Genomic DNA, 15,791 nt, shown 5'->3' on the forward strand with positions numbered 1-15,791 from the left:
GAATTTTGACAATATTCCTGATATCTCTTAGCATTAAATATTTAAATGGAGTTGATAATGTTAAAAAGTGCTGTTTTCTGAAGTATTTTATATTTCACACTTATAATAACTTTGGAACGTACCACAGTCCAAGTAAAGATCTCAGTGCTTTCTCTTTGATGCCACATCTAGACTTTAAATAAACATGATTTCTAACAGCATTGCAGTATAAATTAATTCAAGAACTTAAAAAAAATTCCTATTCAACCTAATACCATTATCATCTGGAGAGCACATTTATGATTTGTAATTTTCTGATGATTAAACTTCTTTAAAGTTTGATGTTCTCATATATCATTAGAATGAACATACCAGTTATAAAATATTAATTACTCATAGTACCCCAGAATTATATCTGCTTTATTCTTTTATTATAAAAACTGTCCTAAATAAATCAACCTAGATTAATTAATGCTCAACCTGATTGAACGACACTGGTAACCTATTGTGGATTTTTATGGTAATTATATCATACAAGTTTTACTAATGTCTCCTGTGAGTATTCAAAACCCAATGAAGAGTGTACTACTAAAATCCTGTCATTCATAGCCAGCCAGCTCCTTGCTCCTGTTTATAAGTACTTACATTTACTTAGAGAGAAACACACACTCAAGCATACATCTACTGATTTTGTGGGGTTTTTATCTAGTTTCTGTGTTTGTTTTTCTAAAATTGGGTGTTCTTCAAAACAGGAACTATGTCTTTTGATTGTCATATTTAGTGGTGAGAATAGCATAAAACGAGTGAATACTATTTTGGTCCTATTTTCTTTTCTTTTCTTTTTTTTTTGATGTAGAAGGATGTTTATGAAATTCTTTACATGGTTTGGTTTTTTAGGCTTTTGTAACATGTTCAGATGACTTAGTTTTGATTTACAGCCAAGATAAAATGGAGAATTTATATATTCTAAATAAAGTTTTCTTTTGGGGTATAGACTCATTATTAATTGCTTAACAAACATAAGTTGCTAACTATATGCTGTATTTACCATTTTTGTAAAGGTAATATTTAGCCATATGTCTTGAAATATTGAGTGCATCTGTTATATGAGTATTCTGTGAAAACATTTATACTCTGTTCTTGGTTTGACGATCTAATGTAATTTTTTAAAAATTTCTTATTTGTATCTTGGAAAATATCTAAGAGGATTACATAGCTCAGTAAAAAAGGTGATTTTGTTAAAAGATGATGGTAAATACTTGTTTTGTACTTGTGCTGTTTGAACAGAGCCTCTGCAGTAGAGAATTACAACTATTTCTAATATATTTAACTGCATGTTAAACTGATTTCCTGTATACGTCCTTAATTGCTGAAATTTATACTAATCTAGAGATCACTTATAACATCACTATCCAAATTTCACATGGCAGTGAACACGGCATTTTCTTTCAGAAGAGTGTAGCAGAGCATGAGGTTCCTTGAGGGCTCGGGAGGGGTATTTTGAGGCTCACTTTGAGGAATCTTTGTGTGTGTGTGTGTTCATGTACAGCGCCTGTTCTTCCTGGAGCCTACCACCAAAGCCATTCCCAAGGCTATGGGTACATGCACCAGACCAGCCTCTCATCCATGAGGTCAATGCAGCACTCACCAAATCTAGTAAGTATCAATTTGAAGTGTCTCCTCTTCCCATTTTATCTCCAAAATAGAAATACTCGTGGAACAGACTTGCATTGAATAGTGTCTATTTTCACATAAGGGATGAATGTCAGCATTTTGCTTTCTGTACCCCTTTGAAGAAAGCAGAAGACTTACAGAGGTAAACCACTGAGAAAGGAAGGCATGACATGAACATGTGTAAAGAGCAAAACATACAAAGACTGTCTCAGAACGATATCCTAGTTGTTACTTCATGATTGGTTTTAGCCAACTGTGATCTTCCTTCAGGTCTAAAAGTACAAATATCTGGTCACATTAACCTGTCAATTTTGACAGTAATCAAAATGGCCGCTAACCCCCAAATGACATGGCCAACATAAGTCTTCAAATCCTTCTACTGGAAATCTTGAAGGGCTTACAGATTCATTCACTGAATGTGCAGTTTGGAAGCAGTGCTCTAGGTCATCTTGCCCGATGAGCATTTCATGCTGAAATTGTTTCTCCAAACCTCTGTCTCACACAGAAGCCTTAACCTGAGCACGGAGAAAGAGGTGGTCCTTCTAAGCAGTTGTCAGTTCTTCTTAACTGCTCTAAAGTTTTTCTTGCCTCCTCCAGTTTCCTCAGCCCATGGATTCACTTAATTTTGAGACTGTCTGATGCTAATATTAACTAAATTCTTGTTCTTTAATCAAAACAAGTATGGTAAAACTCAACGTATATTCTGACTATGAACCCCTTGTCGGACATGTCATGTGCCGATATATTTTCCAGTTGGTAGGTTCATTTTGTTGGTGGTTGCCTTTGCTGCACAGAAACTTTTCAGTTTGATGTGGTTGCACATGGTTATTTTTGCTTTTGGTGTCAAATCCAAATAATCATTTCTAAGGCCAATGTCAGGGAGCTTACTGCTTATGTTTTTTTTTTCCCCCTAGGAGTTTGATCTTTTTAGGTCTTACATTCAAGTCTTTAATTTATTTTGGATTAATTTTTGTGTATGGATAAGATAGTTGTCCAGTTTCACTCTTTTGAAAAAAAGTTTCCCTTTTTACCACTTTTCCCAGCACCATTTGTTGAAGAGACTGTCCTTTCCCCACTATGTGTTCTTGGCTCCTTTGTCATAAATTAATTGACCATACATACATGGGTTTATTGCTGGGGGTCTCTGTTCTGTCTCATAGGTCTGTGTTTTGATGTTACTCTCAGAGTATTTTGATTACCACAGCTACAAAGCTTCAACATAGTTCAAAGTTAGGAAGTGAACAATTTCCTCATTATAACAAGGATTCAGCTATGTGTCCCTCAATATTCAGAACATTTAGATACTAAATGTCTATCACTGTGATTCTAAAACCTACAAAATGAGTGTATTACCTATTTTTCTTTTACATACATGTATTTTTAAAAGAAAGCAAAAATTCTTTGTTCCTAATTAAGAAAAATTCATTTCCTCTGCCAGGGGCCCATGGCAGGGACTTGGTGGTGACTTGGCTCTGTCTGTCCCCAGGAGAGTTTTGTTCTCTGAAGAATGTGGAATAGGGGAGAATCTACATAATCTAAAGGGTTAACTGAAGCTGGGAGAAGTTGCCTTTACTGCTTCAAAGCTTACTTTTTCATGGGCTAGTTATTGTATCTAGAGCCTTCCTTGATTGCCATTCTGGGCCCCCAAACATTACACTTTTTGCTAGCCTGGTAAACTTGAGATGCATGCAACTGAGGTCAATGCGAGGCTCTGGTTTGGAGATCTCCAGAAAGAAATACACTTGGGAACGTTCCTCATAGTTACTTCATTTTGTGTGAGCTGGTCGGTCATGATTGGCATTTGTGGACATAACTATTTGGTCTCCATCTTGTGATCTCCTCTTTCCTTTCTCAGAGGACCTACCGAGCCATGTATGATTACAGTGCCCAGGATGAAGATGAGGTCTCCTTCAGGGATGGCGACTACATCGTCAACGTACAGCCCATCGACGACGGCTGGATGTATGGCACAGTGCAGAGAACTGGGAAAACAGGGATGCTCCCAGCCAATTACATTGAGTTTGTTAATTAATTCTCTCTCCTTGTCTTTGAGCTTTATTCTAATGTATACTAAACCCAATCTTTTTAAAAGATAGAAGATACTTTTAAGACAACTTGGCAGTTATTTTACAATAATCTCTCTTTACTTTGACAATGAGACACATAGGTACCAGGAAAAAGGACTGACTTCTGGGCTCAGAACAGCAGCATTTTCAGTAATTCCTGTACACAAAACCTTAAGGTCTGGAGGCCCGGTGCTGCTAATTGGGTTAATGGTTTCCTTTGATTGGCTATCGAACACTTCTGGGAAATGTATTTTTGTAGACTGTAATAGAGATGTTGATTGTCCCTTACACGTAACAAGTCTATGAAACTTATTAGCTGTCACTTTGGAATCACCAGAAGCCAATTCCTGTAATTCAGTAACACAGCCAATAATTTAAAAACGATTTAGCTTTTGAGTCATTAGGGAATTTCCAATTCAAGTGAAAATTGCCTAATGTAATAAACATCAGGAGTGACAGAACGGCGGTTTGGTTAAAATTATATTGACTGGTGGCCTTCGGGACCTAGAAACTTCTCCCAAACAAAGACATTTCCTTGTTCCCTAGGCTGACTTGGGTCTCTTTGTTTCTCATTTGTACCAAGGCATATCCTACTCTTCATTTACATTCTGTGGGCCCAAGTCTATGTTTGACTCCATAGAATGTCAGGACCAAATAATGTCACAGCTACTCTGCAAAGGGCAAAGTTGAAGGTCATCTCTATTATTTCCCTAAGGGCTTTGACCCTGTTGCATGTCACGTAGGTTCAAGCTTCTGTAACATAGGCAGCTGCACTGCCCATCCCCGTTATTAAAGCAACAAGTGCGGCTGATAACCTACCAGCCCTCCCGTCTAGTAGCCTGCCCATCAGAAAAACATGTTTTTGAAAAGTTGCTTGAGATTCTCCTGCTGCCTTGCACTCTAGTTTCGAAGGATTTACACCTTTAGGAAATAGACGCCTACTCTAGCAAATAAGTGATTTAGGTGTTTACTGAGCAGCTTTCTTTAACATAATGCCGCTGTCGATTTAAAAGTAAAGCTAAATAGGAGCCAAAGACTACAAGGTGTGCAAGAGACACAACCAGGGAGCAAAACGTCACCCACTCCACAGAGAGATGATCAGGTTTTTGTGTGTGTTTGTGGGGGGGGGGGTGTTTGTTTGTTTGTTTGTTTTCTGGAAAATGCTATTTACATCCAGGAATGGAAGTCCAGCCACTGAAACCAGTTAATGGAAAGACGTCTTTTCTACTTTCTTCTGGTTTTTACTTTCTAACCCATATTGGGTGGGGGAGGGGAGATGAAAATGCCAGCAGAGATTTTAGATCAAGGCCCAACAGGTTGTTCACTAAAAAAAGAAATTGTTGTCCTATCTTGAATTTCAAATGCAAGACCCTGCAGGCACTTTCTGGGTTCACCACAAAGCTGCAGCCTTGCTGGCCAGTCGTGATGATTGGCCTGTAGTCTGCAGTTATGGTGGCTGGAGAAATTAACGTCCATCAGCGACTCTGTGTTTTTCTGATGTATTTGGACCTCAGCAGGGTAGCATTCATGTAGGGCCTGCCTCCAGAGTTGTGATGAAGAGGCTAAAAGCAAAGTTAGAAAGATGTGATAAAATGTATCAATCTTGAGGCTATCTCCTTTAGGTAACATAGGCAAAGAAATTAAGGGAGTATCTTATAAAATACCTTTTACGGAAGTGTTTAGGAGTCCAGAAACAAATGCTAATTCGTTTAGGCTTGTGGAAAGTTAGCACTTACTTTTTGAAAATCTAGAGTTTCATTTTCTCTGGCTCAAAGAACAAATAAGCTTTATTACACTCAAGCTGCATCTACAGGAACTCACACAAAAAGAGATGAGAGAAATTCAGGTAGAAGACTAGAGAATTTTTTGAGGGTTTTTTACAGATTCCTACATACCCAGCGGGACTGATTTTCTGGTGTTGGAATGGACAGTCATGATTAAATTAACCCCTATCTGTTTAGATGTCTTGTCCACAAACCAACAAGGCAAGCTGAACTTGCAACATTCTTGCAAAAAAAAAAAAAAAAAAATCTGTGCATTAAAATGGGGGCAATAAACTTACTCAATTTTATAGTATCATTAAGCAAATATTTATGTTTCACCCAGACCAATTTTTTGTGATTAGGAAAAAGAGTAGTTGTTGATTAAATTTGCAGACTAAATGTAGGACAGGTACAATTTTTGAGAAATAGCACATTTATAGGAAGCTCAAAGGAAACGGATTTGAAATGATACTTTTAATTGGGGAAAAGTCCCATAAAATAGCAGTTGCTTGTTCCATTGTCTTTCTCATCTACTAATTTCAAAATCAGATTCATGGAATGTAGAAGTCAATAATTATTAGGGGAATAATTCTAAAATTTTAGGCTTCGCATAATGTTTGCATAGCGAGATGTTTCTCCTTCTAGCCTCTAGGAATTAAGGTCTGCTCAGAATTTAACCAGAGAGCAGTTATTTGTTGTCACTGTTACTAACGCTTGTCAGGATCTTGGGCATCTCAGCAGAAATATTGGAAACATACATGTATAATACCAAAGTGCTATTTTTACAGCATTATTTTTCAAAACTATGTTCTTGAATAGTTTTTCCACTTTGCACATGGCTCCCCTCCCCTCAATTTGGCAACATGCATCTCACACATAAATAACACTAACTGCTAAAGAAGGGTGTAAAAAAAAATCTATTTTTTAGAAATCAAGCTAAAGACTGTGAAATGTCCAAGCACAGAAAGCATGTACCTGATTCTCTGAACATGATGCATTCTCAGGCCTGAAAAAAGCACATGGAGCAGGTTGATACGTTCTTACAAGGCTCTGAAATCAAAACGTTATGTGGATCATCTCTCTCCTGAGAGAAGCAGAGCAGCAGAATAGATGACTTTTGTTGTACGTTTTTGTAGTCAATGTTTCTACTAATTCTTGTGCTCTAGGAAAGCTTCCGATTTCTAACCTGTGACAAAACGAGTTCTTCACGTCTTCTTGTTCTTGTTTATACATCCACGGCGTAGCCCAGTTTGAAATACTTATCTGGTTGTTAGATCCCCTCTCCATCCCTGCCTCTTCCCAGGCTTCCCCACCTCCAGAGACCACCCAGGAATTTGCAAGCACAATTTCTACGGGCACCTTATATGAACGTGGATGAGATTAGACCAGCCCCTCTCTCGTCACTAGGTTCACCGCTTGAAGATGATGAAGATGCCATTTGGGCAAATTGACCCCAGTCTTTCCTCCCTTGTCCTCTCCCAGTTGGGCTTGACAACAGGCTGGGAGGTGGGGAAACAGACTTTTCTAGAACAGTAAAGTTCAAGAGGTGCATCTCTTTTTTGGGTGTGTTCACCTCTAGTGAAATGTTTTTAATGAAAAGATAAAGAAAATGGGCGTGACCCTTTAATAACACATCCTTATATAAAGTGGATATAGTTTATACCAAAATTATAACAGAGATATATTTTAAAAAAAGGTGCCTTTTTGATTACCCTTGTTTATCCATGATGGTCTTGGAATGAGAACCAAGCAACCAAGCTTCTTGTCTATTCTATAGTAATATTTTATTATACATGATTGGTATTTTTCTTGTGGGGAAGTGTGATGCTCCTGACAGATATGAAAGGTGATAGCTGATTGTATTTTTACCTCTAAAGGTGTAGAACTTTAGAAAATACTGACCTTTCCCCATCTATTTCTGAAAAGTTCTTGGTGGATTTATATATAGTCAGGATGCATAAACATTAACTTTAGGTCTGAGACTTAAAATACCTATTGCAAGATAGAAGAATTATGTTATGAGGCTGAATTCATTACACAAGATGAAATTCACTTCATAAATTTCTATTAGACCTTAGCTATGTGCTTCTGATAATCTAAAAGTGGCTAGAGCGTAGGTGTTTTGGGTAATGAGACACAGAGGTGAGAAAGCTTTAGTTAAGTAAGAAGCTATGTAAAGTAAGTTAAGAATGCTAAAAGGAAAGTCTCTTTCTGAAGTATTCCATGCCCATTAGGGTCCTTTCCAGGCAACTGACTGTCAACTACTGATGATCAAAAACAAAAACAAAAACAATAACAAAAAACCAAGATATTGTAGGATGTTTCTGTGGCCATGATTTCATGATGCTTAGACTACTGGAATCCACTAGCCTGGAAGGATCCCGGGCAGATATCTCCCCGGATGTCCATATTACTTCCATATATTCATGGAATCCCATATGCTTTTTGCGTTTGACACATGGTACCCAGTTGGCATAGTGTCTACTTCTTTGTAATCCAGTTGCTGTTAAGAATGATTGAATTTGAAGGAAGAAAGAAAACCGCATGCTAGTCCCATTCTTCAGTGTCCATATGAAGAATGGCTGAGCATTGAGAAGTGGCACCAAGTGTGTTGTGGGCACGGTGTGGAAACGTTGGCCTTTGACTTGTGATAAGAATACAAAATTGAGTCACTGTGCAGCTTGGCTTCTGTCTGCTTCAAAAATGTAGAATTGTGGTTGACGAATTTGCAAGACTGTACTAACTTTGAGAGCATACAGTTTTAATGGAAACACTTTATGGTTTTAAAATGAAAGGAATTACAGAACGATACGATGTTATTACTATAATTTGGCTTTTGTTATGCAAATTAACACCAGCTATTAAAATATATTTTAGTAGAAATGCTTTAATTCATGTTTTCTTTCCTCTACACTGTGAATCTTTAAGCCTTGGTGGACTAGAGCAACATCGTGCTGCCCAAAGGACTAACCTATGCAAACTAGTTCACATTTTAGTGGATGTCACAGTAATCGTGTAGTAAGACATTATTTCCCCCCCTGCATAATGTACAGCGGCATTGGAATAAACATTAAGCCTAGCATCTTGTATGTATAGTATAGTCACTCACAAACCCTTCAAGGCTACTATAATCATTAGTATTATTATTTGTTTAAAAGCGAATCGCCAAGTTATCTATTAAATCTACTTGAATGATGTCAAAACAAGAATGAGAGACGGATGTGTCAGCTGTGGCTTCATTGTGGTCACTGCAAGTGTCCTCCTGTGATTGAGCTATGTTCGGATGCACTTTCTTCAGGATATTATTATTCTGTGTCTTCTTTCTGTATTTGTAAAATGTTATAACGCTCTAATTTTCCTATCTCTACACATTCGGTTTGCTTAAATAAATGCAGGATATAACAAAATGGTTCTACGTCTTGGTTCTCACCTCGGTTTCTTGGAGCTGGGGTCATTGACGGTGCCCCGGGGACAAGGTTTATCATGACAATGCACAGTAAATCACATTGGAGGCCCCGGCTGGCTTCGGTGCCCTTCCATTAGTGAGTCACTCAAAATGTGTCTTCCTCCCCCAAATAAAGTTAGTTTTAAATGATAACAATATTATGCTTTTTCAAGCTGAGTATCTTTCTGATTGTGTATCAGAGTACTCCAATAATACAGCATTGTAGTTCACTTCTTTCGAGATTAAATCCCTCATATGTTCCCAATAGTAGAATTTTAATTTTCTTGTAGTAGTAAGATGAAAGAAACAGCTTGAAGCAAAGAATAGAAAATGCGCAAATTGAGTACATGAAAAGGAGAGATGCTCTGATTTCTCAGCTAAGAATGGCTCATTTATCATAGAACATAATTGCTTTTTTCCCCTAATTTTCCCATAGTTAGAAAAAGTAAGTTAGTCCCTATTTTTACCCTAGTATAAATCTATTGAGACTGGGATCTTAGCCTTACTATATTATTGTGTAGAAGTTCCTCTTTGAAGGGGCATAAAGCCTCCCAATTGTACACTGATGAACAGTATGGATGACGCATTTAAGAAAAATTTTTAAAAGATTTTATTTATTTATTTGATAGAGAGAGGGTGTGTGTGCATGTGAGAGAGAGAGAGAGCACAGCCTGGGGGGAGGGGTAGAGGGAAAGGGAGAAACAGACTCCCCTCCTCTCCCCTGTGCTGAGTGGGGAGCCCAACATGCGACTCGATCCCAGGACCCTGGGATCATCACATGAGCAGACACTTAACCGACTGAACCATCCAGGTGCCCCAGATAACACATTTAGAACACTTGCTCACAGAATAAACATGTCTTCCTGATCTTGAAATTTTCTGCTTTTCATATTCTAAAAGCATAAAATAAATATTTGTGTGATATTCATCATCAAATATACTGATGATATTTCAAATTACAAAACAGCCTATTTATTTATTTGAAGAATTTGCTATCTTTTTCTCCCAACAAGATTTCTTTCCCTCCATGATAATAAATTTCTTCCTTGGAACCCAAGTCACAGAGTAATGAATAACTTGGCAGGATTTTTTTTTTCCCTAAACTAAAAATGTATTATGCTTATAATTTTATTAACCTCAACATTGTGACATCAGTTTTATAAGTCCCTTAGACCCACATGACCACCAGAAGCCTACCAAAATAACCTTTTACAAAAATACTCCGACATAATAAATTAAAAAGTAGATAAAAGGAAAGCTTTGTTCCTTCCTTTATGTAACCTGCTTCTCCCACACAAGGGGACTGAATAAGAGTTTTGTGGTGGCAGAAAACTGAATATGGGCCAAATGTGAGCTTCAACTACTCTTTGCAGTTCTAAGCAAAATTCTCATGGCTTGGTCTATTATATTCGTATTTGGGAGCAACAAAGTTATAAAAAAACAGAAGGAGAAAATAGATTAAAAGTGTGCCAGGTCAACATTAGAACAAAGGACCCAGTTACAGCTTTTGTTTTTACTGCGCACTTGATCTTTGCCACTTTCTACTTTTTATTTTATTTTAAAGATTTACTTATTTGAGAGAGAGAGCAGGGAGAGAGGGAGAGAGAGACAATCTCAAGAAGACTTCCTACTGAGCTTAGAGCCCGAGGTGGGACTCGATCTCATGACCCTGAGATTACCACCTGAGCTGAAACCAAGACTTGGTCCCTTATCCGATTGTGCCACCCACGCACCCGCCTTTTCTTTTTCTTTTTAAAGTAGAAAACATGAAAGAGAATAGTAGAGAAACAAAAAAATCAGAACTCTTATTATTCCACTCAACAGAATAAGCATCTCAAATTTAGTTATTCGAATACTCTTTTTTTTTTAAAGATTTTTTATTTATTTGACAGAGAGAGAGATCACAAGTAGAGAGAGAGAGATAGAGGAAGAGGCAGGCTCCCTGCCCAGCAGAGAGCCCGATGTGGGACTTGATCCCAGAACCCTGAGATCAGGACCTGAGCTGAAGGCAGAGGCTTAACCCACTGAGCCACCCAGGCAGCCCTCGATTACTCTTTAAATGGACTAGTTTCTGGTTCTTGACCTGGGCTAGCCACATTTACTGCCATTTTTCTGAGGGTTGCTCTCCAAGACAATGCTGGCATAACTTTATTTTTGTTATCTGACGTGATCTCACCACTGTGATCACAGCTGACTGGGTCTAGATGACCAACTGATGGGCTATCTGGGGGGCCTGGATGGGGCCTAAACTTGGCCCGACAGGGATGGTGACCGATTCTGTCCAGATCTCTCTGAAGAGCCTGAGTTCCAAAGATAGAGCGAGTTGGCTAACTGGTTGTATTATTCAAAGCTAAAGGACGCGGAGAAAGAAGGAAGTCAGGAGTAAGCCTAGGCTTAGGGAAGGCAGGAATCATGAGTAAGAAAAGCCACAAAATGGGGGACAGATATTTAGAGGAGATGGAGTGAAAAGTAAAGTTGATGGTCAGTAGTGACGTATGGCACATGGTAGAGCCATAAAGAGATGGGAAGAAAGAAACTCGATTCTTATTAATGAGTGGCTCCCATCATTCAGAAGCCCCGACCCTTGCTGCTGTGGGTGGCCACACACCACATCAGATTCTCGAGGCTCAGTCCTAGAGCCATTGTGAGACCACCTCCTCTTACCTTGACAAGGAGCCAATTTCATGAATGTTGGAAAGATTTGCACCATGTCCTCCCCTTCCCCCACAACAAAACACTAAATAGCAGAAGTAATTGAGATACCAATTACATTATTACAGTTCAATTGTTCCCAGCTTGTTTTATGTAATTTTCCTTTGTTTTCTCTTATGATATAGTATACTGTATATATCCCATTGAAAATCCCTTTAGTTAGAAGTTGTTTCCTTGGACCCCATGAAGGGTATCCACAGTGGACAACCAAATGCATTTAACTGCAGCCAGTGTATAGGTACAAAGAAGGGACTGGCAGTTCAGAGGAATGTTCTCGTTCATTTGTACATTTGGCAAAGAAGAAGGGAGTGTCTGGGGCCACCTTTGAGAGTGACATTGGCACTGATAATTCCAGGGATGAAAGAGGACTGGTTTTTGCAGAACTTTCAGGAATACCCAATTCAAGGTGGGTTTTCGTAGTATAGTGGTTATCACGTTTGCCCAGTAGAAACATCTACTTCTTCCAGTTTACTCTGGTGATGGCTCTTGTTGAAGGTGGTTTATGAGTTCCGCATCTATTTAGAGTCTATGGGACTCGAGGAACAGAACACAGAACTTTCCTCATCAAGCTTACATACTGGTAAGACAGATTAGCATGAAGAAGCTAAGGATGTACATTTATGCACTTGCATTTGATTGTGTACATTTGCATATAATTGTGTACATTTGCATGTAATTTGTATATTTGGTAATTAATTGCCCAGTTGCAGCATAGGAGACACTGTAAAGGGGAAGTCTAGTGAGCCTTGGAGCTCTTGCTGCTGGGTAGGGGTGAGTTGTGCACCAGCCAGGAGGGGGCAGAAGGCTTTCCTGAGGAGCCCAGGTGAGAACCTAGGGTTGGAAGCTGCACGGATAGCAGTCTCTGTCCATCTAGGCATTAGACATGCGGGAATATTTTACCATCAGCAGCCAGTGCTAGAAATGCTGCAGTCTTCCGTCTGCCAAATTTTAATTTAAGTAGCAATGGCAGGTTTTTGTAATCTTAATAAAGTTAAATGTTTTGTGGGCAAAACTCAGAGTATGCACGTGCATGGGTTTATGTGTATGGACTGCCCTCTTATTGTTCTAATTAAGATTTTTTTCTCAATCAAAAAAAATTCAGCCCATTGCAGAGTTAATTATATACACAGTTTTACAGATTGTGGAATACTTCGCTGCCTTTTTGGATAATTGGTTATTACATAGCCTTTCCCGTGTCCTTTCCTCCTCCCTGAATATTTTTGGAAAGCGTGTGTTTACTGGAGTTTATTTTCACACAGTCTGCCCCAGACATTGATTCAAATGCTGTTTATTCTCTCCCGTCTTAGATTTCATAGGTTTGGGAGTTGTCATTTCCATCTAATATGTGGTAGGAGTTAGATTTGGTACATTAACCAGGCAACACAGGGAAAAATCACTGGCGATGCAAGAAAGTTGCTGGTAATTACTTATAATAAGTCCTCGCTCTGAGGTAAGTCATAGCTGTGTGTACGGAATTGTAGCAAGAATGTCGAACATCTGCGTCCTTTAAAGTCTGGTGGTGCATTTGCACTCTTTTTCTTGAGGACTTTTGCCCCCGTTATATGAACGATTGCTAATGTTTTGGATGTCTGTGTTTCCCTTAACCTATGCCTAATAAAATGCCTGTTGTGGAAAAGCCCTTTGATACACAAAAACACCCCCTGGTTTCATCACATCTTTGAGTTTGGACTTTCAAGACAGTGCCACCAAGTGATTTCTGGTCTATATGGCTCCCACCTCCTCCCCAAAAAAGAGAAGTTCTGATGAGCCAAGTACATTGTCATATTTACATTGCAATGACACATGGTTTCTTTTGTTCACAAGTTGTATTCCCATAGGTTTACATTAATTTAGTAGGGTTGGGAGAAGAGGTGTCTGAAAAGCCAGTGGGACAATTGTGTGACCCATGTGCCAAGTCTCCTTCTGGATGTGTCTAGACACGAGCTCCAGGGGGCCAGGCGATGTGGCTCCTGTCTGCCTGCAGCCTTCCCTCCCACTGGAAATAGGAGGCACAGGACCAGAGAAATGTTTCCATTTTCTGTGATTCATGTCCTGGAAAGTGGTGGGGTGGGGTGGGGGGGAATGTGTGGCTCCAGTGATGATTTTATTTTCCCACAGCAGGCAAATAAAAAACATTTCTGGTATGAGAACAGTAATTATGTTGTGCGAGCCTCTTAGTATCATTGAAAAGTTCCATGTTTGAAGGACACCGAAATATTTTCAGAACTTGGAATGGGGCTTCTGGTTTTGATCTAAGTCCCTCGATTATGACTGAGACCCTAACAGGGTAGTTTCATAATATATAACCCTTCAGGATTTGACAGACTCCGTTTTGTGTTTACGCCCAGATCAAAATCTAGATTATGCTGGCCTGGGATGGATGGAGCTTCAGCAGGGAGATGTCCTGGTGAGAAAGACGAGTGTGTCAGGTGAGCGAGAACCTAGGGGGCAGTAAGTAGCGTTACTGGCAGAAAGAGAAGGATGGAAATAATTGAGGAACAAGGAGACATGAATCTCCCAATGGTCTCACTTGGATAAAAAACCTCAATGATTTAGTTCCCAGGGGAGTTGGATCTTTCAAAAATTATTCCAGTGACAGAAAGTAGACTTTCCTTGCATTGGTCTTATTTATCTTTTCATGGCTTTGCACCTGACATCCACGAAATAAGGCTGTACTCTGTTGTATGACTTACCTTTCTTTTTGGAAAGAATGCATCTGGAAATTGCTGAAAATTGACTTCATGACAGTATAAGTTGGGATACATTTTTGGAGTTTAGGACTGTGTGATGCCCTAGCCTTTTTTTTTTTTTAAGATTTTATTTATTTATTTGACAGAGAGACAGCAAAAGAAGGAACAAAAGCAGGGGGAGTGGGAGAGGGAGAAGCAGACTGCCTGCTGAGCAGGGAGCTCGATGCGGGGCTCAATCTCAGGATCCTGGGGTCATGACCTGAGCAGAAGGCAGACACTTAATGACTGAGGCACCCAGGTGCCCCTGCCCTAGACTTTTGATGTTGGTTTTTTAGTGTGTGTGTTTTTGTTTTATTTTGTTTTTTGTTTTTAAGTCTGAGAAAATTGTGTTCGCCTGAGGGGAGCAAGTAGATTCTGCGCTGTTATACTTGGGTAGTCTCACATTCCTGAAGTGGACGATTCTGGCCAGAGTCATGTTTGACCTTCCATGCATGTTCCCCTGAGACTCATGGATTTTTAGGGGAGCAGAAACCTTTAGTTGGACCCCTCCACCCCCAACCTTCAGGAAGACATGGCATGACTATTTCACTCTAAAGACCAGAAGACCAGGCCCTGAGAAAATTGGTGACTGCCAAAACCAATGGCACATAGCTTGGAGGGTGGGTAAAAGCACAGCTCCTCTGTCTCTCATCTGTCTCTCATCTCTGTATGAGTTCTAGCAGTTTTGGGGTGGAGTCTTTTGGGTTTTCCACATAAAATATCATATCATCTGCAAGAGTGAGAGTTTGACTTCTTTGCTGATTTGTATGCCTTTTATTTCTTTTTGTTATCTGATTGCTGAGACTAGGACTTCTAGTACTATGTTGAATAGCAGTGATGATAGTAGACAGCCCAGCAGTGTTCCTGACCTTAGGGGGAAAGCTCTCAGTTTTTCCCCATTGAGAATGATATTTGCTGTGGGTTTTTCATAGATGGCTTTGATGATATTGAGGTATGTATCCTCCATCCCTACACTGTGAAGAGTTTTGATCAAGAAGGGATGCTGTACTTTGTCAAATGCTTTTTTTAGCAACTATTGAGAGTATCATATGGTTCTTGTTCTTTCTTTTATTAATGTATGGTATCACATTGATTGATTTGCAGATGTTGAACCAACCTTGCAGCCCAGGAATAAATTCCACTTGGTCATGGTGAATCATCCTTTTAATGTACTGTTGGATCCTATTGGCTAGTATTTTGGTGAGAATTTTTGCATCCATATTCATCAGGGATATTGGTCTGTAATTCTCCTTTTTGATGGGGTCTTTGTGTGGTTTTGGGATCAAGGAAATGCTGGCCTCATAAAATGAGTTTGGGTTTTTCTTCCATTTCTATTTTTTGGATCAGTTTCAGGAGAATAGGTATTAATTCCTCTATAAATGTTTGCTGGAATTCCCCTGGGAAGCCATCTGGCCCTGGCCCT

At 39.2% G+C, this 15,791-nt stretch overlaps 1 protein-coding gene across 2 annotated transcripts in view; it reads left to right on the forward strand.

Annotated features, from left to right (window-relative positions):
- The window catches only part of LOC111155556 (nebulette), a 369,684-nt gene extending 364,844 nt beyond the window's left edge, over positions 1-4,840 (forward strand). For both annotated transcript variants that reach the window (XM_022515773.1, XM_022515772.1), the window contains 2 exons: positions 1,529-1,635; positions 3,509-4,840. In XM_022515773.1, the coding sequence (XP_022371481.1) occupies positions 1,529-1,635; positions 3,509-3,685 (284 nt within the window). In that variant the 3' untranslated portion in view covers positions 3,686-4,840. The remainder of the gene's footprint in view (positions 1-1,528; positions 1,636-3,508) is intronic.
- The last annotated feature ends 10,951 nt before the right edge of the window (positions 4,841-15,791 follow it).

This window comes from Enhydra lutris, unplaced genomic scaffold, assembly GCF_002288905.1.
Source record: "Enhydra lutris kenyoni isolate GAN:26980312 unplaced genomic scaffold, ASM228890v2 scaffoldscaffold42, whole genome shotgun sequence".
NCBI classification, from domain to species: Eukaryota; Metazoa; Chordata; class Mammalia; order Carnivora; family Mustelidae; genus Enhydra; species Enhydra lutris.